The 26414-nt window shown below is 45.9% G+C and overlaps 1 protein-coding gene across 1 annotated transcript; it reads right to left on the bottom strand.

Moving 5' to 3' along the window:
- Positions 1-3092: 3092 nt before the first annotated feature.
- LOC141055882 (N-formyl peptide receptor 3-like) lies at positions 3093-25860 on the bottom strand. The gene is made up of 2 exons (XM_073552593.1): positions 25787-25860; positions 3093-4140 (listed from the first exon to the last, which is right to left on the bottom strand). The coding sequence occupies exon 2, from the start codon at positions 4122-4124 to the stop codon at positions 3168-3170; it is 957 nt and encodes a 318-aa protein (XP_073408694.1). The 5' UTR covers positions 4125-4140; positions 25787-25860; the 3' UTR covers positions 3093-3167.
- Positions 25861-26414: the final 554 nt, after the last annotated feature.

Here is a 26414-nt window from a genome sequence, read left to right as displayed (position 1 = left end):
GAGGACCCCACTGACCATAAGAGCTTACACTGTACAGGGGAGAGAGAGAGGTCCTAGCTGACCATAAGAGTTTACACTGTATAGGAGAGAGAGAGGACCCCACTGACCATAAGAGCTTACACTGTACAGGAGAGAGAGAGGGCCTCGCTGACCATAAGAGCTTACACTGTACCGTGAGAGAGAGGACCCCACTGACCATAAGAGCTTACACTGTACATGAGAGAGAGAGAGAGGACCTCGCTGACCATAAGAGCTTACACGGTACCGGTGAGAGAGAGGACCCCACTGACCATAAGAGCTTACACTGTACAGGAGAGAGAGAGGGCCTCACTGACCATAAGAGTTTACACTGTACAGGAGAGAGAGGACCTCACTGACCATAAGAGCTTACACTGTACAGGAGAGAGAGAGGACCCCGCTGACCATAAGAGCTTACACTGTACAGGACAGAGAGAGAGAGGACCTCACTGACCATAAGAGTTTACACTGTACAGGTGAGAGAGAGGACCTCACTGACCATAAGAGCTTACACTGTACAGGTGAGAGAGAGGACCTCACTGACCATAAGAGCTTACACTGTACAGGTGAGAGAGAGGACCTCACTGACCATAAGAGCTTACACTGTACAGGTGAGAGAGAGGACCTCACTGACCATAAGAGCTTACACTGTACAGGAGAGAGAGAGGACCTCACTGACCATAAGAGTTTACACTGTACAGGAGAGAGAGAACCTCACTGACCATAAGAGTTTACACTGTACAGGAGAGAGAGAACCCCACTGACCATAAGAGCTTACACTGTACAGGTGAGAGAGAGGACCTCACTGACCATAAGAGCTTACACTCTACAGGAGAGAGGGCCTCACTGACCATAAGAGTTTACACTGTACTGGAGAGAGAGAACCCCACTGACCATAAGAGCTTACACTGTACAGGAGAGAGAGAGGACCCCACTGACCATAAGAGCTTACACTGTACAGGGGAGAGAGAGAGGTCCTAGCTGACCATAAGAGTTTACACTGTACAGGAGAGAGAGAGGACCTCACTGACCATAAGAGTTTACACTGTACAGGAGAGAGAGAACCCCACTGACCATAAGAGCTTACACTGTACAGGTGAGAGAGAGGACCTCACTGACCATAAGAGCTTACACTCTACAGGAGAGAGGGCCTCACTGACCATAAGAGCTTACACTGTACTGGAGAGAGAGAACCCCACTGACCATAAGAGCTTACACTGTACAGGAGAGAGAGAGGACCCCGCTGACCATAAGAGCTTACACTGTACAGGTGAGAGAGAGGACCCCACGACCATAAGAGCTTACACTGTACAGGAGAGAGAGAGGACCTCACTGACCATAAGAGCTTACACTCTACAGGAGAGAGAGAGAACCTCACTGACCATAAGAGCTTACACTCTACAGGAGAGAGAGAGAACCTCACTGACTAAGAGCTTACACCACTGTACCAGATAGGATAATCCACCAGATGTCATAGCTGTGGGGCGTTTTTAAAAGGTCCACGTGGACACGCTGCAATACATTGTCCTGCTCTCTGATGTTACGGCAGTGCGGGGAATGGTGTCGGGCAAGTTTTTTTTATTTCTGAACCACTAATCACATTTTAGAGTATGAATTCATGTGAAACCATGAATTTCAGGAAATGGGACTCACACTCGATCCTCTGTGGTTTGATCCACTCATATGTAATATATTATATGCATATATACCCCTTTCCCACCTTAGACGTATAGATACATCCAAGGTCGCCTCCTCCTGTTGCTGCAGGCTCCAACAGCAGCTGGTGAAATCACGATCCACCTGCAGCTATTAACGTGTTAAATGCCGCTGTCAATCTCTGGCATTTACCATGATCGTGCCGGAAGCCTGCCACAAACCCCGCCCATCGGCTCACGTGTCACATGACTGTGGGTCGCCGATGGGTTGTTATGACAACCCGGGGTCTGCAGGAGTCCCCTGTGGTTGTCATTGTCTGATAGCTATGAGCGCCCCACAGTGGTCGGTGCACATAGCTGTTGAGCATTTTAGTTACACATAGCAGGGCTAAAGGCCCTTCTATGTGTGGAACAAGCGATCAGAAGATCGCAGCTTCAAGTCTCTTAAGGGGACTATTAAAGCAAGTAATAAACTGTTTTAAAAATATTAAGAAATAAATAAAAGTTTATATCACCCCCCATTCCCAATAAAACATTGAATAAAATATTCACATATTCGGTATCGCCGTGTTCAGATTCGCCTGATCTATCAATATATAAAAATTATTAATCCGATTAGTAATTGACGTAACGAGAGAAAAATCAACTCTGCAGAATTACGTTTTTTTGGTCGCCGCAATATTGGATTACAATGCAATAACGGGCGATCAAAAGATCGTATCTGCACCAAAATGGTATCAGTAAAAATGTCAGCTCAGCATGCAAAAAATAAGCGCTCACTCAACCCGAGATCACGAAAAATGGAGACGCTACGGGTATCGGGAAATGGGGACTTTTTTTTAGAAATATTGGATTTTTTTAAATAAAAAAAGAACCTAGACATGTTTGGTATGTACAAATTCGTAATGACCTGGAGAATCATAATGGCAGGTCAGTTTTACCATTTGGTGAATATGGTAAAAAAAATGAATTAAAAACAGTTGTGGAATTGCATTTTTTTTGCAATTTCACCGCAGTTTGAATTTTTTGCCATTTTGCAGTACACTATATGGCAAAACCAATGGTGTCAATCAAAAGGACAGCTCATCCCGCAAAAAAAAACAAGCCCTACACGGCCATATTGAAGAAAAATAACAACGTTATGGCTCTGGGAAGAAGGGGAGCAAAAAAAAGGAACATTAAATATGAAAACTCCCAAGGTGGTGAAGGGGTTAATTGATGTGATCTACTGGGTCACTTTATTATTATGGTGGAATTACAATTTGTTTTTCACTGTTTCACTTCACTTGGGATTATTTTCTCCCCATTCTTCAGCACATTATGTGGTAACATGAAGGGAGACTTTCATAATTACATTTCATCCTGCAAAAATCCGTCCTTCATGGGGAAATAATGCTTTATGGTATTTGGGCAGAAAAAGGAAAGAAACTGGAAAAATGCCCAGTCTCCAAGGGGTTAAGAGGTGTCACATAGAGGAGATCCCAGGATTATACATTACACATCAGTAGGGCGAGTGTCTCCTGCATCTCCTCGCTCCCCGCACAGGTCATTAGGAGGGTCACCTAAGGCTCTTTCTAGCCGGGAGGGGATGGATCTGAGGAAACCGTGTTGGAAATCCGCTGTCAGAAACACATAAATGATTGGATTCAGGCAACTGTTCAGACAAGCCAGGCTGGTAGTGATAGTGTGTACTGTATAGGATATTATGTAGTCTCCATAAAGCCAGAACATTTTTAGCCAGATGTAATATGGAAACCAGCAGATGAAGAAACACGATATAACAGCGGTGATGATCCTGGAGGATCTCTGAGATCTCTGGGATCTCTTACTTTTTCTAAGTTTGTAGAAAATGGTGACATAAGAGGTGACGATGATGAGAAACGGGATCACACACATTATAACCAATCTGATCCACTGCATGGTCTGATCTAACTCTCGGTTATAAGGAGATATGTGATAATAATATAATACACACCATTCAGCTAGAGAACCTACATGGTATCTATACACATAATACACCGCACCGGCCACAGTGACGCTCAGCCCCCAGATGATCGCTGCACTGATTCTCACCAGGCTACGAGATCTATGAACTTTGGCCCAGAATGGCCACATGACGGACACCCAGCGGTCAATGCTCATGGCCGTCAGGAGGAGAACACTGGCGCTCATGTTCACATTAAACAGAAAGATGTTCACTATACAATAAGCAAAATCTGGGAGGTCATCAGAGAAAAGTGCAGCCCACTCAGCAATTCTCAGGGGGAGAGATGAGCAGCACAGGAAGTCGGCGATGGCCAGGTGGAGGAACCACACGGCACTGATTGTGTTCTTCATCCTGAATCCGGCAATCCAGATGACTAATCCATTACCGATAATCCCGAGAGCAAAAACAACGCTGTATAATGTAATGGACGCCTTCTGCAGAATGTATTCATAATATTTTGTCATGTATTCATCAGGTGACCTGAGAAGACAGAACAGGGCAGACATTAGGGGAATGAAGACTTTATAGTTCCATCAGTTTCCCCCTTGTACATGGAGGACGGGGGCTGACATCACAGTGGGATCACAATGAGGAGCGTTATTTAATACAAATGTTTCCCTGTGTTTCACCTGTAAAGTCTCTGAGGTTCCCGCGATCTCCTGCACACAGCTCGGGTTTTTCTCCTCAGTATTTTGTACAATACCTTGGTTTCTGCAGAATGCAGCATGTCACTTATTTCAGCATTTTTTCTGCATTTTTCAGCCATTAAAAGCAATAGGGGAGCGAAAAACGCTGAAAAAAATGCTGAAAAATCGCAGGTATCAGTTTTGCTGCATTTTTGGTGCCAAAACCTGATGAACTTGAATCTGATTTTTTTATGCACTAAACTTTATCAGCATGAACAAGAGACAAATGTACCCCGACAACAACGCAACAAAAACTAAGCAAAACCGGGATTTTTTGAAGCAAGTTTCTTACTGCCGAGAGAGCAGGTTTTTCCTGCAGAAAAAAATTGCATCAAAAACGCAACATGTGAACATGGACTAATATAGAAGCAAACAAGGACAAAATAAAAGCAAAAAAAAGAAATTTAAAGGGATAAAAGACATAGGCAAAATAGACGGAGAATCGGGAAGGAAAAATATGGTTTATTAAGGGACATGGAGAAAAGAGAAACATTACAAATTACAGGGATAGAAGGAAAATGAAAAAGCTTGGTCTGTCCAGACAGGCAGGGAAAGGGTTACGGGACACAGATAAGATCCCTTATATATAAAACATATAGGAGGTAGGAGGGGAGAGAAGGAATGGGAAAGGCAAGGAAAGAAAAGGGAAAGGAAGAACAGCTGTAACCAGGAGGAGACAAGACTATAGAGAAATACTGACTGTTACATAATGGAGGATACTGTCTGCTGGAGTCTAATAGCGGCGCAGTTTTCATGGAATCACAGCCACTCTGCTTGGACAGTCAGACACAGCAGAACATTCATGTAAAAACAGCAGCAGAAGATACGCAACATTTACGCTACATGTGAACACGGTCTAAATGTCCAAGCAACGTGGACGTGATTCCATGAAATCTCCGCTCTCTGAGGTCTGAAGACGCTGCTGAACTCTGCGGTTTTGGTGCTTTGTTTCTCTATAGGCTTCTTCTGGAAAAAACACACATAAAACACTGTTAGGCTATGTGCACACGTTACAGATTTGCCTGTGGAATTTTCTGCTCAAATTCTTCCTCTCTTGGCAGAAAACGCAGTTAGAAATCCGCGCGTTTTTTATGCAGATTTTCATGCATTTTTCCATGAGGATTTGTAAGATAAATAATTTACCAACAAAAAAGAGAATTGTGATGTCATTTCTTTGTCCAACCTCTTCTCTTACATGCTCCATTGAAGACCATAATATCATCACACACCATGTTCTAAAGTAATGTTTACACACACAAAACTAATAGAAGTGAATCTCTATAGATATTAGTGATGGGCGAGCAGTAAAATGCTCGGGTGCTCGCTGCTCGGGTCGACCAATTGGAATACTCGGGTACTCCGCCAGAACAACAAGCCCAATGCAAGTCTATGGGAGACCCGAGCATTTTGATTGCGATCCCCCCGGGGTCCTTTTAAGGTCTAAAAACATCAGAAAATGATGGAAACACTGCTCAAATGACACGGGGACATCATGGGGATCGCCCCTGGAAGCATCCCTGATCACAGCTGTAAACAATGTTGTCAGAGGTTCATGCCATTTTTACCGGTGCACCAAAAAACATACCAAAACAGATTTTGCTGGGAAATATAAGGTACATTCTTTCCAAGTTAACCCCTTCCTGAATCCGACGTACTATCCCGTCCACGGTACCCGGGCCCGTATGACCGTGGACGGGAAAATACGTCGGGCCCTTTAATGCGATACCGCGACTTAAGTCGCGGTGATCGCATTAAAATTCTGACGCCATGTCACCTTACAGAAGATGGCGTCGGCATCCTGGGCTGCGATCCCGCCCCCCCGGCATCCAGAGTGCTGTGATTGGCTGTTCAATTCTGAACAGCCAATCGCAGCATTTCTCATTGTTTCAGCCAATCAGCTTGGCTGAAACAATGATGTCCTAGGCTGGGATCGAGTACCGATGTACTCGATCCTAGAGCCGGTGCCTGGCAATGCCAGGCATCGGCAAAAAGCACATGGATTGGCGCGATCGCCGATCTAATCGATCGCGCCAAATCGCAGTGCACAGCGGCGCTATATAGCCACTGTGCCCTGCCAGTACCGGCCCGGATCGGTGCTATATTAGCACCGATCCTAGGCTGGAGCCTGATGCAGGCCCAGCAGGAGCTGGCTGGCGCGATCGATTAGATCGGCGATCACGCCAACCACAGGGCACAGCTGCGGTCACCATGTGACCGCTCTGTGCCCTGCTGGTGACCTGGGCATGACCTGCCTAGTAATCGGAGCTGTGAGCTCTGATTCTAGGCAGTTGCCATGGTCACCAGGCAGATCAGGGATTGGTGGATCGATGTAATCATTCGATCCCACCAATGACAGGTCACAGCAGCGATGTGACCGCTCTGTGACCTGCCCCTGACCTGTCTGACCTGTCTGCAGGGGTCCTCACTCTAGCTGAGGATTCCTGCAGAGAGGTCGGACACAGCAAGAGCTCCTGTGCTGGGAATTGTGGTGCCACAGCTTGTAGCATCACAATCCCTGCAGAAAAGAAAGAAAAAACCGCCAACCGTAAGTGTTCCTGATCTCTGATCCCCTACCCAATCTATCTTCACCCCCCTTCTATCATCATCCCCCCAACCTAATCCCCCATCCCCCTTCCCCCTATTTTTATCCCCCTCCACCCCACTTTTGCGCCACCTCCGTGCGCAGCCGGCGAGCGTTGATCGGTGACGCCGTTCACCGATCAACACTCGTGCTCGCTTTTTTTCCTTAGTCCCCTTTGCGCCACCTCCGTACACACATCCTGCAGCTGCAAAACTTGGATAAGTGACACAGTTCACTTATCAGAGTTTGTACCTGCCGTTTTCCTTTTTTTTTTTTCCACCCCCCCCCCTTGCGCCACCCCGTGCGCACATCCAGCAGCCTAGTTTTGATAAGTGACACTTATCAGCTAGGGCCTGCTGTTTTAGACTTTTTTCCACAGCTTTTTCTTTACAGAAAGTTTACACCAATCACTCCCCCCCCTCACGTACACATACAGTTTTCAATAAAGTGTACACCCAAGCACCATATTTACACAAAAATGTAATCAAATTCAGCCCAACAGCGCTATTCAGTGGAGGAGGCATATGCTATACTTGCCTCCGACACTGATAGCGATTTGGATGACGATCCGACTTTTATTTTTCGGATTCTTCATCCTCTTCTTCTTCCTCTTCCCCCTCCTCATCTTCCTCCTCGGGTCCTGCGGAACCGCCACGCAGACGCTCCAGGACAGAAGGTGAGGCAGCACCCACCATGCCCGCAGCTGACCCAGTGCTCCCCGTATTGACCTCGCCCCCCCGAAAATTACGAGCCACTGATTCCTGATTTTGTGGCAGAATCCGGAATCAAGTTTGACACCACCGGCCTCACAGAAATTGACTTTTTCAAAGTTTTTTTCTCTGAGGATTTTGTTAACCTCATGGTGGAGCAAATTAATTTGTACGCTCGTCAATTTTTGGAGCAAAACCCGCGTTCAACATTTTCAAACTGGTCTCAGTTGAAATGACGCAGTTTTGGGGCCTGGTCCTCCATATGGGGATACTGAAGAAGCCGGAAATTCGGCAATATTGGAGTGTTGATATTTTATACAACACTCCAGTGTTCCGAATGGTCATGGCCCGGACGCGTTTTGAGGCCATCCACAAGTTTCTGTATTATACTGATAATGCACAGTGTCCCGCACGAGATGACCCCAACTTTGACCATCTTTTCAAAATTCGGCCGGTCATTGAACACTTCAACAAAAAGTTTGCTGAAGTGTACGTGCCCCAAAGGGACATCTGCGTGGATGAGTCCTTGGTTCACTTCAAGGGAAGGCTGCGATTCCGTCAATACCTGCTCAGTAAGAGGGCCAGGTACGGAATCAAACTCTATAAGTTGTGTGAGAGTACCTCAGGGTTCATCCACAAGTTTAGAGTTTACGAAGGGAAGGACACCCGGATTGAACCCCCTGAGTGTCCTCCTTTCCTGGGAGTGAGTGGGAAAATTGTGTGGGATTTGGTGCACCCACTGCTGGATAAAGGTTATCACCTTAACACTGATAACTTTTATACCAGCATCCCACTCTACAAATCCCTCTCTGAGCGACGTACAGCAGCTTGCGGTACTGTCCGCAAAAATCAGAGAGGCCTCCCAAAGACGCTACTTGGGCAAATGCTCCGAAAAGGTGAGAGCAGAGTCCAATGTAGCGACAACCTGCTGGTGGTCAAGTACAAGGACAAGAGAGATGTCCATCTCTTGACCACCATACACGGTGATGGCAGTACCCTCTGCACTGTACGGGGTACCTCTACACAGGTCCGCAAACCGACATGTGTAGTGGGGTACAACAAAAACATGGGGGGCGTTGATCTCTCCGATCAACTCCTCCAACCGTACAATGCATTGAGGAAGGCCAAGGTGTGGTATAGAAAGCTGGCCGAGCACATCGTCCAAATGGCAATGCTCAACGCATTCCTGCTGTCACAATGTGCATGCCCCAGCGATACGTCGTACCTTCAGTTCCAGGAGGTAGTGGTTAAGGCCCTGATATTTGGCGCTCAGGAAGGAGCGGGCCCCAGTACTTCTGGAACTGAAGGTGCTCGTATTGTCCCAGGTCAGCATTTTCCGGGGGGTGGTCCCACCAACCCCAAGAAAAGGTAAGCTGCAAAAAAGGTGTCGAGTGTGTTACAAAAAAGGAATACGCAGGGACACCACCTATCAATGCGACACCTGCCCTGAAAAACCTGGCCTGTGTATGAAGGATTGCTTCAAATTGTACCACACCTCCATGCACTACTAATTTACATTAGATTAGTTGGGGGCACATCTAGATTTGTTCTTTGGGGGTCTAGTATCCAAAATGATGTCGCATGTGGTTTTTTTTCCTGTTTAGGCACATCAGGGGCTCTGCAAACGGAACATGACGTCAGCAGACCGTCAAAGTCTGCATTCCAAAACAACACTACTTCCCTTTCGAGCCCCGACGTGTGCCTAAACAGTTTTTTCCCACATGTGGGGTACCAGAGTACCCAGGACAAATTGGACAATGACTTTTGGGGTCCAATTTCTCCTGTTACTCTTGGGAAAATTAAAAATTGGGGACAAAATGATCATTTATGTTGGAACAAGACAGGATTTTATATTTTCACGCCCGGGCATTATAATCTTTAGTGAAACACTTGGGGGTTCAAAGTGCTCACCACACATCTAGATAAGTTCCTTAGGGGGTCTAGTTTCCAAAATGGGGTCACATATGGGGGGTTTCTACTGTTTAGGAACATCAAGGGCTCTGCAAATGGAACATGACGCCCGCAGACCATTCCATCAAAGTCTGCTTTCCAAAACATCATTACTTCCCTTTCGAGCCCTAACGTGTGCCCAAACAGTAGTTTTCTCCCACATGTGGGGTATCAGGGTACTCTGGACAAACAGGGCAAATTGGACAACGACTTTTCGGGTCCAATTTCTCCTGTTACTCTTGGGAAAATTAAAAATTGGGGACTAAATGATCATTTATGTGGGAACAAAACAGGATTTTATATTTTCACGCCGGGCATTATAATCTTTAGTGATACACTTGGGGGTTCAAAGTGCTCACCACACATCTAGATAAGTTCCTTAGGGGGGTCTAGTTTCCAAAATGGGGTCACTTGTGGGGGGGTTTCCACTGTTTAGGCACATCAGACGCTCGGCAAACGCGACATGGCGTCCGATCTCAATTCCAGCCAATTTTAGTTTGAAAAAGCCAAACGGGGCTACTTCCCTTCTGAGCCCTGTCATGTGCCCAAACAGTGGATCCCCCCCCACATATTGGGTATCAGCGTACTCAGGACAAATTGGACAACAACTTTTGGGGTCCAATTTCTCCTGTTACCCTTGGGAAAATAAAAAAAATTGTTGCTAAAATATTTTTGTGACTAAAAAGTTAAATGTTCATTTTTTCCTTCCATGTTGCTTCTGCTCCTGTGAAGCACCTGAAGGGTTAATAATCTTCTTGAATGTAGTTTCAGTAGCTTCAGGGGTGCAGTTTTTAGAATGGTGTCACTTTTGGGTATTTTCTGCCATTTAGACCCCTCAAAGTGACTTCAAATGTGAGGTGGTCCCTAAAAAAAAATGGTTTTGTAAGTTTTACATATAGTAATTAAGGTTGAAGGGAGACTTTAAGTCCATCTAGTTCAACCCATATCCTATCCTAACTTGCCCTAACATGTTGATCCAGAGGAAGGCAAAAAAAACCCATGTGGCAAACAGTAAGCTTCACATTGGGGAAAAAAATTCCTTCCCGACTCCACATACGGCAATCAGACTAGCTCCCTGGATCAACGCAACACTAAGGAAACTAGTGTATATACCCTGTAATATTATACTTTTCAAGAAAGGCATCCAGTCCCTTCTTAAATTTTAGTAGGGAATCACTCATTACAACATCATATGGCAGAGAGTTCCATAGTCTCACTGCTCTTACAGTAAAGAATCCGCGTCTGTTAGTATGCTTAAACCTTCTTTCCTCCAGATGCAGAGGATGCCCCCTTGTCCCCGTCACAGGTCTAAGAGTAAAAAGATCATTAGAAAGGTCTTTGTATTGTCCCCGCATATATTTATACATTGTAATAAGATCACCCCTAAGCCTTCAATTCTCCAAACTAAATAACCCCAAGTGTAATAACCTGTCTTGGTATTGCAGACCCCTCAGTTCCCTAATAACCTTGGTCGCTCTTCTCTGCACCTGCTCCAGTTCAGCTACATCCTTCTTATACACCGGAGACCAGAACTGTACACAGTATTCTAAGTGTGGTCGCATTAGTGACTTATATAGAGGTAAAATTATGTTCTCATGAGCATCTATGCCTCTTTTAATGCATCCCATTATTTTATTTGCCTTTGCAGCAGCTGCCTGACACTGGCCACTAAATGTGAGTTTGTCGTCCACCCATACACCCAGGTCTTTTTCAGAGATAGTTTTGCCCAGTGTTTTACAATTAAGCACATAATTATACATCTTGTTCGTTCTACCCAAGTGCATGACCTTATATTTATCCCCATTAAAGCTCATTTGCCATTTATCAGCCCAAGCTTCTAGTTGACATAAATCCTCCTGTAATATAAATATATATTGTCCTCCTCTGAATTGATTACCCTGCAGAGTTTAGTGTCATCTGCAAATATTGAAATACTACTCTCTATGCCCCTTACAAGGTCATTAATAAATATGTTAAAAAGAAGCGGGCACAATACTGACCCCTGTGGTACCCCACTGCTAACCGTGACCCAGTCCGAGTGTGCTCCATTAATAACCACCCTTTGTTTCCTATCCCTGAGCCAGCTCTTAACCCACCTACACATATTTTCCCCATCCCCATTGTTCTCATTTTATGTATCAACCTTTTGTGTGGCACTGTATCAAAAGCTTTTGAAAAGTCCATATACACCACGTCCACTGCATTCCCTTGATCCAGTCTGGAACTTACCTCTTCATAAAAGCTTATCAGATTAGTCTGACAGGAACGGTCCCTTGTAAACCCATGTTGAAATTGGGTCATGAGGTTATTGGTCTGCAGATACTCCAGTATAGTATCTCTTAGAAAACCCTCCAGGATTTTACCCACAGTTGAGGTTAAACTTACTGGCCTATAATTTCCAAGTTCAGTTTTTGTCCCCTTTTTGAATATTGGCACCACATTTGCTATACGCCATTCCTGTGGCAAAGCGCAGGCATGAGGAAGCCTTCTGCACTGCCTGTGACAGATTGCTGATCTGTCACAGTGATCTGTGATGTGACAGATCAGCGATCTGTCACAGGACAGTGATGTCCCACCTGGGACTATTTAATAAAGTTAAAAAAAATAAAAAAAATATTCCCCCAAATAAATCCATTTTTTGGAAATAAAAAAAAAAAACAAAAACAATAAAAGTACACTTATTAGGTATCTCCACGTCCGTAACGACCCGCCCTATAAAACTGTCCCATTAGTTAACCCCTTAAAGAATAAAAATAAAAAACGAAGCAAAAAATAATGATTTATTATCATACCGCCAAACAAAAAGTGTAATAACGCGCGATCAAAAAGACGCATATAAATATCCATGGTACCGCTGAAAACGTCATCTTGTTCCGCAAAAAACGAGCCGCCACACAGCATCATCAGCGAAAAAGTAAAAAGTTATAGCTCGCAGAATAAAGCGATACAAAAATAATTATTTTTTATATAAAATAGTTTTCATTGCATAAAACCGACAAAACATAAAAAAACTACCTAAATGAGGTATCGCTGTAACCGTACTGACCCGAAGAATAAAAACGCTTTATCAATTTTACCGCACGCGGAACGGTGTTAACGCACCCCCCCAAAAGAAATTCATGAAACGCTGCTTTTAGTTCATTCTGCGTCCCAAAAATCGGAATAAAAAGCGATCAAAAAATGTCACGTGCCCGAAAATGGTACCAATAAAAACGTCAACTCATCCTGCAAAAAATAAGACCTCACATGACTCAGTGGGTCAAAATACGGAAAAATTATAGCTCTCAATATGTGGTGATGCAAAAACAATTTTTACAATAAAAAGCGTATTTTAGCGTGCGACAGCTGCTAAATATAAAAACCGCCCTAAATAGTAAATCAAACCCCCCGTTATCACCCCCTTAGTTAGGGAAAAATAATAAAATATGGATTTATTTCCATTTTTCCATTAGGGTTAGGGCTAGGGTTAGGGTTAGGGCTGAGATTAGGGTTAGGGGTGTGTTGGGGTTCGGGTTGGAGTTAGAATTGGGGGTTTCCACTGTTTGGGCATATCAGGGGCTCTCCAAATGCAACATTGCATCTGTTCTCAATTCCAGCCAATTCTGAGTTGAAAAAGTCAAATGGTGCTCCTTCCCTTCCAAGCTCTGACATGCGCCCAAACAGTGTTTTACCCCCACATGTAGGGTATCAGCCTACTCAGGTCAAATTGCAAAACAATTTTTGGGGTCCAATTTCTCCTGTTACCCTTAGGAAAATAAAAAAGTTGGGGGCAAAAATATCATTTTTGTGGAAAAAAATGATTTTTTTATTTTCACGTCCGAGCGTTATAAACTTCTGTGAAGCACTTGGGGGTTCAAAGTGCTCACCACACATCTAGATAAGTTCCGTGGGGGGTCTAGTGTCCAAAATGGGGTCACTTGTGGGGAGTTTCAATAGTTTAGGTACATCAGGGGCTCTCCAAATGCACATGACACCCGCAGACCATTCCATCAAAGTCTGCATTCCAAAACGTCACTACTTCCCTTCCGAGCCCCGACGTGTGCCCATACAGTAGTTTTCTCCCACATATGGGGTATCAGCATACTCCGGACAAATTGAACAACAACTTTTGGGGTCCAATTTCTCCTGGTACCCTTGGGAAAATAAAAAAAATGGTGACTAAAAGATCATGTTTGTGGAAAAAATACGAATTTTTTATTTTCACGCCCGGGCGTTATAAACTTCTGTGAAGCACTGGGGGGGTTCAAAGTGCTCACCACACATCTAGATAAGTTCCTTAGGGGGTCTAGTTTCCAAAATGGTGTCATTTGTGGGGGGTTTCCACTGTTTTGGTACATCAGGGGTTTTCCAATCGCGACATGATGTCCGATCTCAATTCCAGCCAAAAACGTCAAATGGCGCTGCTTCCCTTCTGAGCTCTGCCATGCGCCCAAATAGTGGCTTACCCCCACATGTGGAGTATCAGCGTACTCAGGACAAATTGCACAATAACTTTTAGGGTCCTGTTACCCTTGGGAAAATAAAAATTGGTGTGAAAAGATCATTTTTGTGGAAAAAATATGATTTTTTAATTGTACCGCTGTACGTTATAAACTTCTGTAAAGTCCTTGTGGGTTGAAAGTTCTCACCACATATCTAGATAAGTTCCTTGGGGGGTCTAGTTTCCAAAATGGGGTCACTTGTAGGGGGTTTCCACTGTTTAGGTACATCAGGGACTCTCCAAACGTGACATGGCGTCCGATCTGAATTCCAGCCAATTTTGCATTGAAAAAGTCAAACGGCGTTCCTTCCATTCTGAGCTCTGCCATGCGCCGAAACAGTCGTTCCCCCCCACATATCAGGTATCAGCGTACTCAGGACAAATTGTACAATAACTTTTGCAGTCCAATTTCTCCTGTTACCCTTGGTAAAATAAAAAGAATTGAACCTGAAATATTTTTTTTGTGAAAAAAAGTTAGATGTTCATTTTTTTTTTAAATATTTAAAAAAATTCCTGTTACGCACCTAAAGGGTTAATAAACTTCTTGAATGTGGTTTTGAGCACCTTAAGGGGTGCAGTTTTTAGAATGGTGTCACTTTTGGGTATTTTCTATCATATAGACCCCTCAAAGTGGCTTCAAATGTGATGTGGTCCTAAAAATAAAATGGTGTTGTAAAAATGAGAAATCACTGGTCAACTTTTAACCCTTATAACTTCCTAACAAAAAAATTTTGGTTCCAAAATTGTGCTGATGTAAAGTAAACATGTGGGAAATGTTAGTTATCAAGTTTTTTGTGTGCCGTATCTCTGTGATTTAAGGGCATAAAAATTCAAAGTTGGAAAATTTTCAAAATTTGCGCCAAATTTCCGTTTTTCTCACAAATAAACGCAAGTTATTTGAATGAAATGTTACCACTAACATGAAGTACAATATGTCACGAGAAAACAATGTCAGAATCACCGTGATCCATGGAAGCGTTCCAGAGTTATGACCTCATAAAGGTACAGTGGTCAGAATTGTAAAAATTGGCCCGGTCATGAACGTGCAAACCACCCTTGGTGGTGAAGGGGTTAAACACTCCTCCAACCTTCTAGCCATTTTCTCCCCCAGCACAGCTGCACCCTCCCCATTGAGGTGCAGCCCGTCCCTAGTTTTGTTGTAAAAATTAGAAATCGCTGGTCAAATTTTAACCCTTATAACTTCCTAACAAAAAAAAAATGTTGTTTCCCAAATTGTGCTGATGTAAAGTAGACATGTGGGAAATGTTATTTAGTAACTATTTTTTGTCACATATTTCTCTGTTTTAAGGGCATAAAAATTCAAAGTTTGAAAATTGCAAAATTTTAAAAATTTTCGCCATATTTCTGTTTTTTTCATAAATAAATGCAAGTTACAGCGAAAAAATTTTACCACTAAAGTGAAGTACAATATGTCACGAGAAAACATTCTCAGAATCGCCTAGATCCGTTGAAGCGTTCCAGAGTTATAACCTCATAAAGGGACAGTGGTCAGAATTGTAAAAATTGGCTCGGTCATGAACGTGCAAACCACCCTTGGGGTGAAGGGGTTAATGACTTGTATATAAGGCAAAATAAATAACCCCAAACCAAAATGTTCCTCCACCACTTGGGCTATGTTTAGATGCAGTATTTTTGAAGCATTTTTCAACTTTAACATTGCTTTCAACCAAAACAAATGCATTCACTGGGAAATGTCATTGTAACATTTAACAACCCTAGCTGGCCTTGTGGTGTGTGACACATAAGCAGACACATCTTGTTTCATTTATGAAGGAGGGACTCACAGTCACAGAGCCTATTTTTACAGGGGCATCAGTCAGCATTAATCTTCTTAAATGGCCATTATTAAACAGTGGGTCTCCTAAACAGATACAGCCTATGCAGTGAGTGGATGGGCTGCCAAGAATTATGACACAGCCCTTGGGGATGTACATATTTTTTGTATTTTGGTGACGGGCATCATAACACCCTTGCCAAAACAGAGAGTGGCCGGAGCATGTCTGGATACGTTCACCCTGGTGTTCAAGTGGTGGTGGACAGTGAGGATAAGGAGAAGGAGGACAACAAATAGCCAAAATCAGGAATTGTATACCCATGTTTGGTTGTGAAGAGGTGCATGGGAATACACCTCCCAAAAAAACACTACATTGGAGTTTATGCTTCGCTGTCATCATTTGGTGGTGTCGAGAAGTCAGGCCCATTCCATCTCTTGATCATTTTTTTCTTTTTTAAGAGTCAGCCTGTCTGCATTTTCCGTAGAAAGGTGAATGCGCTTATCTGTGGTAATGCCACCAGCAGCACTAAAAACCCTCTCAGACAAAATGCTAGCTGCAGGGCAGGCCAGGACCTCCAAGGCATAGAGAGCCAGCTCATGCCACGTGTTCAGCTTGGATACCAATAATTAAAAGATGCAGATGAATCACGGAGGACATTGGTACGGTCAGCAAGGTACTTCCTCAGCATCTTAGAAAACATTGCATTCCTTGTGAGATTACCCCACGCCACAGTGCATGGGCAATGGGAGTGTGGCGCCCCTGAGGCTTCAGTCGCCACAGAGGTACTGCACCTTCTCCTAAGGTGTGGTACCCCACCATCCAGGTAAGGTGGGAACTCCCTTCCACATTCCAACACCTGCACCCCACACACAGGATAGTTCAGCAGGGACCCATCCATGCTTTATGCTGGAAAGGTCATAGGGTGCCTTTTGTGGTCCCTGAAAGATAGAACAGTTCGGAATGAAGGAGACAGAAGGACGGTGGGAAGCAGAGATAACCCTTCCAGTCCATAGCGCAAAGGCCAGGGCCCGATCCCCGAGATTGATCGGAACTTTTATATTCAGCAACAGACACCGGTGGAGCAGTGAGCCGCTAACGCCTTACTCCCATCATAGACTTGAGACACAACAGCACCTGAATAGTGAGCTAGGACTCCTTAGTGAGGAGTCCCCGATAGAGGCTACAGCTGTCTGTCATACAAGTAAGGGTCATAGGAACCCGAGACAAGAGGTACTTCAGGGAACCACGGTACTGAGGAGCTTCACACTACAAAGCGCGTTGGAGGAGACATTCAGGAAGGTACATGTTGGTGGAGTGTTGTAGGGAGAATCCTATCTTATCTGGAGGTTGGCTGAGGCCCTGACCCGAAGGACACAGTGCGGAAGCAGGTATCTGTGTGAACTGCAAACAGTGAGTAAAGCTTTGGAACCGCATACTTCGGTGTCCTCCAGTTATTCCAGCACCGTTACACCTGGGTACCTGCCCCTACACCATCTGCGCCTCCCCGCCATTACTACATCTACTCTGCCCTGGGACTACAGCTCCACCTGTGGGGAGCTTTACCATATAAGCTGCACATACCATCAGTCCCAGCGGATCTGTATGCAGCGTTGGCCTAACACCATATTTGCCAAACACCACGGGTGGCGTCACAAACTATTCTACCATTAACTACATCTCCCCATTACTTGGGCGCCCAGGGCCACGGACCGGGTAATCGCTGCTGTGACACATCCCCCTGACACCAGCCCGGTACCGAGTACCCCACAGCCCTGGGAGGGCGACCCAATTTTGGCGTCACGAACAGGATGACGAGACCCGATGCCATCGGGTTCTGTGTGCCTTGGATTTACAATTTTTGAAAATGTGCCAAAGACCAAATTTAATAGAGTGTGACATGAATCTTAAAAATGGCTGATGGCGCGGAGAAGAAGGGCGTGAAGAGATGGGAGGTCCTAAGAAAAGACCGCGAAGAGTATTGGGCCTTCCCTGCCTGAATTACTATGTGACAGATGCATGGCCCACCCCTCCCCCGAGGGGTTCGTATACTGGCTTGGTATGGAGGTGCTGGAAGACGCCGCCCCTGGAAGGAGGGGCAGAGGAAGCCAGTGGCAAGCAGAAGGGCGGAGCAAGAAGAAGAACGGCAGAGCGCCATTTTGGGAAGCAAGGGAAGGAGGCCTGCGGAGCGCGGGCCCCTGGCGCCATGGCTGACGGCTCCAACCCTGAAGCCGGCATGATTTGTCGGCAGCTACAAGAAGAGATCACCGAACTGACCACCCGTCTGCAGCTGAGAAGGGAAGCGCTGGAGAGGCTGAGACGGCACCGCGCATCGGCAGGGCTTCCACCTGCGGTACCTAGTTCCCCGGTACCCGCTGCTATACCGGACTGCCCCCGGATGGCGCTGACCTACACCTCCACCCTGACCGTGCGGCTGAGCACCACCTGCCCAGAGAAATTACCGGAGGACCTGGGAGTGGAAGCGGAGCTCCCGCTTGGACCTGACACGGCTGCGCAGGTCCCCGCAGAGACCCCTGCCGATCCGGAGCCCTCACCTGCTCCCTCATCACCTGCACCGGAGCAGTGGCCGCACCGCCGGGAGACCTCAGGTATGTCAGGCGTCCCTTCACTCGAGAAGACCCGGGGTTGCCCCACCGCTGCAGCGGATGGCCAGGTTGTGCTAGACCTGGTCTGGGACCGGGAAGCCAGTCCCCAGGGGGGGAGACACCGGAACCCCAAACGGTTGTACCGCAGGCCCCAGCAGGCGAAAGCAGGTCCCGGGAGGAGGGAGAAAATGAGGCCCATTGCCGAACTATCATCAAGCAGCTGAGCACCGGGAGAGGGAGCAGCAGAGATTGGCTGTACTGGGCCCGGATCTGAAGAGAAAAGAGAGGACCCGTGCTGGGCATTACGGTTCCCAGGATGCCGCAGGATGGGGGCAGGTCCTTAATGTTAATCAAGAGCGGAGGTTTGGATTCATTGCAGACCCCAAGAGGATAAGTGACTTTTTCTTTAACCGGAGGGACGTCAAATCTCACTTGCACAAAGGACACCCTGATAGAAACCTGCAACCTGGGGAGTATGTCACCTTTACCCGCCATGAGGGGCTCAGGGGATGGTACGCCCTGAATGTACGACGTATCCCTGCAGAGTTCATCGAGAGGTACCTGCCACAGAAGCCCTTCAATGCTCCTCCACCAACAGTTACCACCCAAGCTGCCAAGGTACCTGCTACCAGGATTTCAGCTGCCCCAAAGTCGACTCCAACCCGGCAGCCTAAGAAGATCTCTGGCTTGACACCGCAGGAAGAGGACTATCTAAGAATGGTCAATGACTATCTCGAATATGGTGATGGTTCCAGTTCCAGAACCCCAGGAGGGGATCACCAGTAAAAGTAAATAAGAAAAAAAAAAGAAAATTTCTACAAATCTCGTTACCCAGGAGGGTCATTTGCACCAGTTGTGCCTTTACCTTTTTTTTATCTTGTTGCCCAGTTTGTGATTGGCAGTGTGGTTTTGAAATAGAACTGTGGAGATCATAGGCGCTGATTGGTCCAAAACTTTATTGTACATAGTTTGCACCCCTTTGGGTGCTCTCTCTTGGTTTTACATATACAACCCCTTTTGTGAAGATAACGGTTTACATATAGACTCTTTGCGAAGATGATGTTTTACATATGGCCACTTTTTGAAGAATGATGTCTACCTCAAGGGACACTGCAAGAAATCCCGGCTGGGAGCAGTATTCAACACCTTTCAGAGATTCTTGTATGTTTTATGATAAAGTATTTGATAATGTTGTGTCTTATGCAAAGTAAATGTCTTTTATAGAATGTTTTGATACAGAGAATTAGAAAAGTTTCGAGATAGAATGTGAAACTTGAATAAAGAATGTGAGAATTGAATAAAGTAACAGGTGACAGGCCAAGTACAGATGGTCAGTGTCTTGCATCCAGTAGAAAGGGAGAAAGAGAAAGCGAATAATTGATAGAAAATGTGTTGAGTATAGCACTTTGAATTAAGAATTGCACTTAAAGAAAATTTTTGAGACTAAGATAGGAAGTTAGCCTGTTTGTAACGTTTAAGAAATGTGCCTCCTACATTAGGAAGATTAGATAAGTATTGTTAACCAGCATTTAAAAACTTTTGTGTGTTCCTGTATTGTTTCTTTTGTTGTCTTGCAGCCCACGGACGTGCTGTGTTTAACGTGGGGGGTATGTGGCGCCCCTGAGGCTTCAGTCGCCACAGAGGTACTGCACCTTCTCCTAAGGTGTGGTACCCCACCATCCAGGTAAGGTGGGAACTCCCTTCCACATTCCAACACCTGCACCCCACACACAGGATAGTTCAGCAGGGACCCATCCATGCATTATGCTGGAAAGGTCATAGGGTGCCCTTTGTGGTCCCTGGCTTCGTAACACAAGAGGTGCAGAGGAGGTGGGTGGAGTTAGATATAAAAGAGAGGGAAAGTGTAGGATTACAGGTCAGTCTGAAGTAAGTCAGTCGGAGGACGCTCACTCAGTGAGGAGTGAGAATCCCTTGAAGAAGGGATGAAGGAAGGAGTGCTGCAGCTGCCCCAGTGATCTGGGCCAGCTGGCACGGGGAAGGAAGAGAAGTAGAAAGAGACATAGACTTGATACTACAGATTCCATAAGAAACATAGAACAGTTCGGAACGAAGGAGACAGAAGGACGGTGGGAAGCAGGTTGAGAAAGAGAGATAACCCTTCCAGTGCGCAAAGGCCGGGGCCCGGTCCCCGAGGTTGATCGGAACTTTTATATCCAGCAACAGACGCCGGTGGAGTAGTTAGCCGCTAATGCCTTACTCCCATCATAGACTTGGGACACAACAGCATCTGAATAGTGAGCTAGGACTCCATAGTGAGGAGTCCCTGATAGAGGCTACAGCTGTCTGTCATACAAGTAAGGGTCATAGGAATCCGAGACAAGAGGTACTCCAGGGAACCATGGTACTGGGGTGCTTCACACTACAAGGCGCGTTGGAGGAGACGTTCAGGAAGGTACATGTTGGCGGAGTGTTGGTGGGGAGAATCCAATCTTATCTGGAGGTTGGCTGAGGCCCTGACCCGAAGGACACAGTGCGGAGGCAGGCATCTGTGTGAACTGCAAACAGTGAGTAAAGCTTTGGAACCGCATACTCTGGTGTCCTCCAGTTATTCCAGCACCGCTACACCTGGGTACCTGCACCTACACCATCTGCGCCTCCCTGCCATTACTACATCTACTCTGCCCTGGGACTACAGCTCCACCTGTGGGGAGCTTTACCATCTAAGCTGCACATACCATCAGTCCCAGTGTATCTGTATGCAGCGTTGGCCTAACACCATATTTGCCACACACCACGGGTGGCGTCACAAACTATTCTACCATTAACTACATCTCCCCATTACTTGGGCGCCCAGGGCCACGGACCGGGTCATCGCTGCTGTGACACATCCCCCTGACTCCGGCCTGGTACTGAGTACCCCACAGCCCTGGGATGGCGACCCAGGAGGGTCTTAGAAAACTTTCCCAGAACTTTGCCAATGTTCCTCTGTCTCTGCTGGAGTGGACTTGTGTCTGTTTCGCCTGTCCTGCTTGGTTGGCCAACGAACTGTTATCTCTGCCGCCAGCATTTTGACATGGGAATTTTTTTTAATACTTCTGCAACAATGACCCTATGGTACTGCACCATTTTGGTACACCTGTCTGCCTCTGGAGCAAGAGATTGAAAGTTATCCTTGTAGCGTGGGTCTAAAAGTGTCACTAGCCAGTAATGACTGGTACCCAATATTTTGACAATACGAGGGCCACGGGAAAGGCAGCACAACATAAAGTCAGCCATGCGTGCCAGACTGGTAACAGGCAAGCCCTCCGTGTCCTCACCAACAGGACAACTGACCAAGGTGTCCTCCACGTTGGGATGACATGAGGCTGGGGTGTGTGAAATCACCTTGAATGGTTCCTTGATCCATATCCTCGTGCTCCGCGTGCAATGCATCCTCTTTCATTGCGAGCAGAGAGCTTTTCAGAATGCAGAAAAGTGGCATGGTGATGCTAATTATGGTGTTATCGCCGCTCACAATCTTGGTGGACTCCTCAAAGTTTTGGAGGATGCTACATATGTCTGACATCCATGTCCACTTCTGAGGTCTTATGTTTTGAGTCGAACCTGAAAAACGACAGCCTTGTTGATGCTGGTATTCATCAACTGCCCGCTTCTGCTCACAAATCCTTTCTAACATATGCAGTGTAGAGTTCCAATGCATGGGGACATCACACACCACTCGGTATGCCGGAATCTGCAATCACTGCTGAAGCACGGCAAGGGCGGCTGAAGCTGTAGCTGACTTTCTAAAATGTGCACACAGGTAGCGTACTTTAACCAGCAGATACGGCAGCTCCGGATAGCGTTTTAGAAAACGTTAAACAGCAAGGCTCAGCACATGGGCTAGGCATGGTACATGTTTCAGTTTGCCTCACCTCAGAGCCGCCATCAGGTTTCTGCCATTGTCACACACAACCATGCCTGGCTGGAGATTCAGCGGTGTCAGCCACACATCTGCCTGCTCTTTCAGAGCTGTCAACAACTCTTCAGCATTGTGCGGTTTGTCACCTAAGCAAATTAGCTTCACCACAGCCTGTTGCAGCTTTGATTTGGCAGTGCTGCAGTGCTTCCAGCTTGTGACTGATGAGCTCATTTTGTACATGGAGGCTGAGGAGGAGGTTGTGCAGGAGATGTACACAGTGGGGGCAACCCTGATTGAGGTAGGGCCCACAAACCTTTGCATCAGGAGAACGTGTTGCATCCTAAGCTCTGATTGGGTCCCAGCTTCCACTATGTTAACCCATCGAGATGTACTGTCCCTGGTCACAAGCACTTGTCCACGTGTCCGTGGTTAGGTATACCTTCCCTGTAACTGCATTGTTGAGGGCATGGGTAATGTTGTGGAACACGTGCTTGTGTAATGCCAGGACGGCACAGCGGGAGAAATAGTGGCAGCTGCGGACCGAGTATCTTAGGATGGCTGCCGCCATCAGGTTACGGAAAGTTTCCATCTCCACTAGCCTAAAAGGCAACATTTCCACCACAAGCAGTTGAGAAATATGAGAATTGAGCACTGTGGTCTGTGGGGCGTTACCTGCATTTTTACGCTTACATTCCAATGACTGGGATATGGACAACTGAAGGCTGCGCTGGGACAAGGACATGGATGTGCTTGATGATGATGCTATTTGACTGTGGGCAACGGCAGGTGCAGGGCACGAGGCATCTTCGCATGCACCTTGGACAGGGGATTGGCTTGCACGCACAACACTGGAAGAAGCTGTGGTATCACCCGCAGACACTGTTCCTGCAGCATGGGGTTGTGTCCACAAAGTCGGGAGCTTTGCTGCCATGTGCCTGATCATGCTGGTTGTGGTAAGGCTGGTAGTTTTGCTACCCCTGCTGATGCTGGCGTGACAGATGTTGCAAATGGCCTGCTTGAGGTTATCTGCAGTCTTTAAAAAAATAATCAGACTCAGGAAGACCTAACAGTTGTACTGGCAACTTCTGTCAGTTTGGTGTTACCGGGAACGGTTCTACAACTTCTGTCTGCAGCCACAACACTGCTTCTTCCTGCCTGAAGTGGTGTGACGCCTACCTCTCCCTGTGTGCTGCTGTCCTCGCTCTGCATGTCCTCCTGCCAGGTTGAGTCTGTTACTAGGTCATCCACCACCTCATCTTCCACTTTCCCACCCTGGTCCTCCTCCTGATTTTCCGGCAATTGGATCTCATCATTGTCCTCCTCTTGTGACCGTGACTGCTCAAAGATTTGTGCATCGCTACATGGATTATCATCTTACCCCGCTTCAAGTTGACCGGGCGAGAGGCACAAGTCTCCAAATGGAAAACTGAACAGCTCTTCGGAGTGTCCGAGTGTGTGATCAGTTGGCTCAGGGCAGTCAGCATGGTGGGAGGAAGGAGGATCAGGGTAAGGAATATGCGGTCCAGATTCACGGCTACTGTGACTTGACGACAGGGTGCTGGTGGATGAGTAAATGGAAGTATTATCCGCTATCCAACCAACAACCTTTTCACACTGCTCAGGCTTCAATAGTGCTGTCTTGCCGTGGTCCCCTAGGACTTTGGACACTAAGGTCCAGTGAGAAGGTGTGGATGTTTATGGTGGGCCAATTTCAGCTTGCCCACGGCCTCGTCCTGCACCATCACCATCACGTCCACTTCCCCATCCCTTGCCACGTGCCTTGCTCATTGTAAATGGACTACAATATTATACACATTCACTACAAAAGAGTTATTTGGGAGGCAACTTGTATGTGATACGTGTGCTGGAAAACCACACTTTTACCTATCTGGACTTTAGGTAAAAATGTGTTTTGCCTCATCAGATTTAATAAGTACGTTAACAGACTTAAAAAAAAAAAAAAACACAATGTCTAGGCCTAACATGGCCAAATTTTTGGCAATGATAAATGAGGCCTCTTAGGGAGATACCACAACGAAAAATGTGTGGCCTGTATTTTTATTTTTTGGCTAACTAGTGCTATATATAAGTGCTGTGACACCCAGGACCAAAAAAAAGGAAAACCGGCCTAAACTGGCCAAACTTATAGCACGCACAAATATTAGCTGGCATGGAGATACCACTACGACATACGTGTGGCCTATTTTTGGCTAAATAGTGCTGTATTTAAGTACAGTGACAGACAGCAAAAATAAAATTAAATTTAGGCCTAAAAAGACCAAAGTTTTTAGCAGATGGATGCATGAGGTGTGTACAGATATACCACACTGTAAAATACGTGGCCAGTATGTATTTTTTTGGGGGGTTCAGCAAAATAGTGTCAAGAAATTGTGTAAGACACAAAAAAAAAAATCTACTCAACCGTACCACATAAAAATTAAATATTTCTCTGCGCACTCAAAAGGGATGTTTGGGACCCCTTTAAAATTGCTGGATTTTCATGATGCGCTATGAAAAGGATCTGCTTATTGCACTGTCAATAAGCAAATGGGGGAAAAAGGGCTCTGGATTGATTTGCAATAAAAAAAAAACTCTATTAGCCCTTGCCAAAAAAATTTTCAAAGCCATTTACACCTGGGTCTAGGTATATACGGCCAATATATCCTACAGGTAGCAGCAGCAGCACCAGGAAGGGATGGACCCTTTTGATGCATGCAATGATCTATATACACACATACAGAGCCTGCAGGCCTTGCACTGATGTGTATAGAGCGACGTACACTACCCTGCCTACCTAACACTGGAACCTATATACCCTGGAATTAGTCCTTAGAAGGGCTGTTTGTTTATCTGGATTTGAGTAGTTTATGATGGTAGACCCCTCACTGACTAATAAATCCCTAATTCTGACCCTATCTCGGCAGCAGCTCTCCCTACGCTATCTCAGTCCGGAGCTGAATGCTCCGAGCAGGGCGGTGCCCTGTCTCTTATATCACAGTTGATGCTGTGCGGCCAGCCAATCACTGCACAACCACACAAAGATGGCTGCGGCATTTCATGGCCTGGCAGACAATCCCTGCCGCAGGATTGGGCCTCTGAAGTCAGCCAAAAAAGCTGGGTGGAGACCCGAGTTCCCGCTGAATAATACCGGAAATGCTCGGTGCTCGCCGAGTACAACGAGTACCGTGATACTCGGGCGAGTAACAAGTAGTGGCGAGCACGTTCGCTCATCACTAATAGATAAATCTATCTATCGATATACAGTATATCTATATACAAAGAAATCTGACCAGCACCTCCTAATGTGAACACGTGCAAGCTGACAACCTGTATTATATACAGTAGACAAAAAAGGGCACAGCAGCCCTATGCATGAATCTAGGCCATGTGAAAACACAGAACAACATTTAATTTATATTTTAATACTCAAAAATATTTTCAAAATTTTTTTAACTTACAGTAATAGATGAAAATGAAGGTTCTGATGGGTCCTGCTCCACTGTATATGCCTCTCTTTATCTATCAGCCTACAGTTATGGACACTCCTGTCCACTCCCAGGCTAAGCCTACAATTTATGGGCAGGTAGAGCTGATTACAGCCACCTGCAGGTCAATGGGAGGAGTGCAAAATCAGGCTGGAGGCAGCCAGAATCAATAGTTTAGGGTACGTGCACACGTTGCAGATTTGGCAGTACCATGTAAACCTATGGTTTATTTTCCCCAGCATGTCAATTCTTTGTGCGGAATTCGCAGCTTTTTACACCTATTCCATTATAGGAATCCGCAGGTGTAAAACCGCAGGCAAAATCCTCACAAAATCTGCAGAAAATCCGCAGGAAATGAGCAGGTAAAACACAGGTCATTTTACCTGTGGATGCGGAAAAATCTGCACCGGAATCCACAACGTGTGCACATACCCTAAATATACAGAAAACCTGGTGCTGCTGTGCTCTTTTTTGTCTATATCTATCTATAGACATATCTATCTATAGATAGAAAAAATCTGTTAGCCAGGGTCACACTTGCGAGAAACTTGCACAAGTCTCGCACCTCAATACCCGGCACTGCCGCATGCACTCGGACCGG

The sequence above is a fragment of the Dendrobates tinctorius genome, unplaced genomic scaffold, assembly GCF_039654945.1.
Source record: "Dendrobates tinctorius isolate UK_male_01 unplaced genomic scaffold, ASM3965494v1 ptg000192l, whole genome shotgun sequence".
NCBI lineage: Eukaryota > Metazoa > Chordata > Amphibia > Anura > Dendrobatidae > Dendrobates > Dendrobates tinctorius.
The sequence above is the reverse complement of the archived record's forward strand: the minus strand, read 5'-3'. Positions and strand labels throughout refer to the sequence as shown.

Bases quoted from the DNA above. Each gene is read 5' to 3' on its own strand.
- LOC141055882 (XM_073552593.1), bottom strand. From the start codon at position 4,124: ATGACAAAATATTATGAATACATTCTGCAGAAGGCGTCCATTACATTA.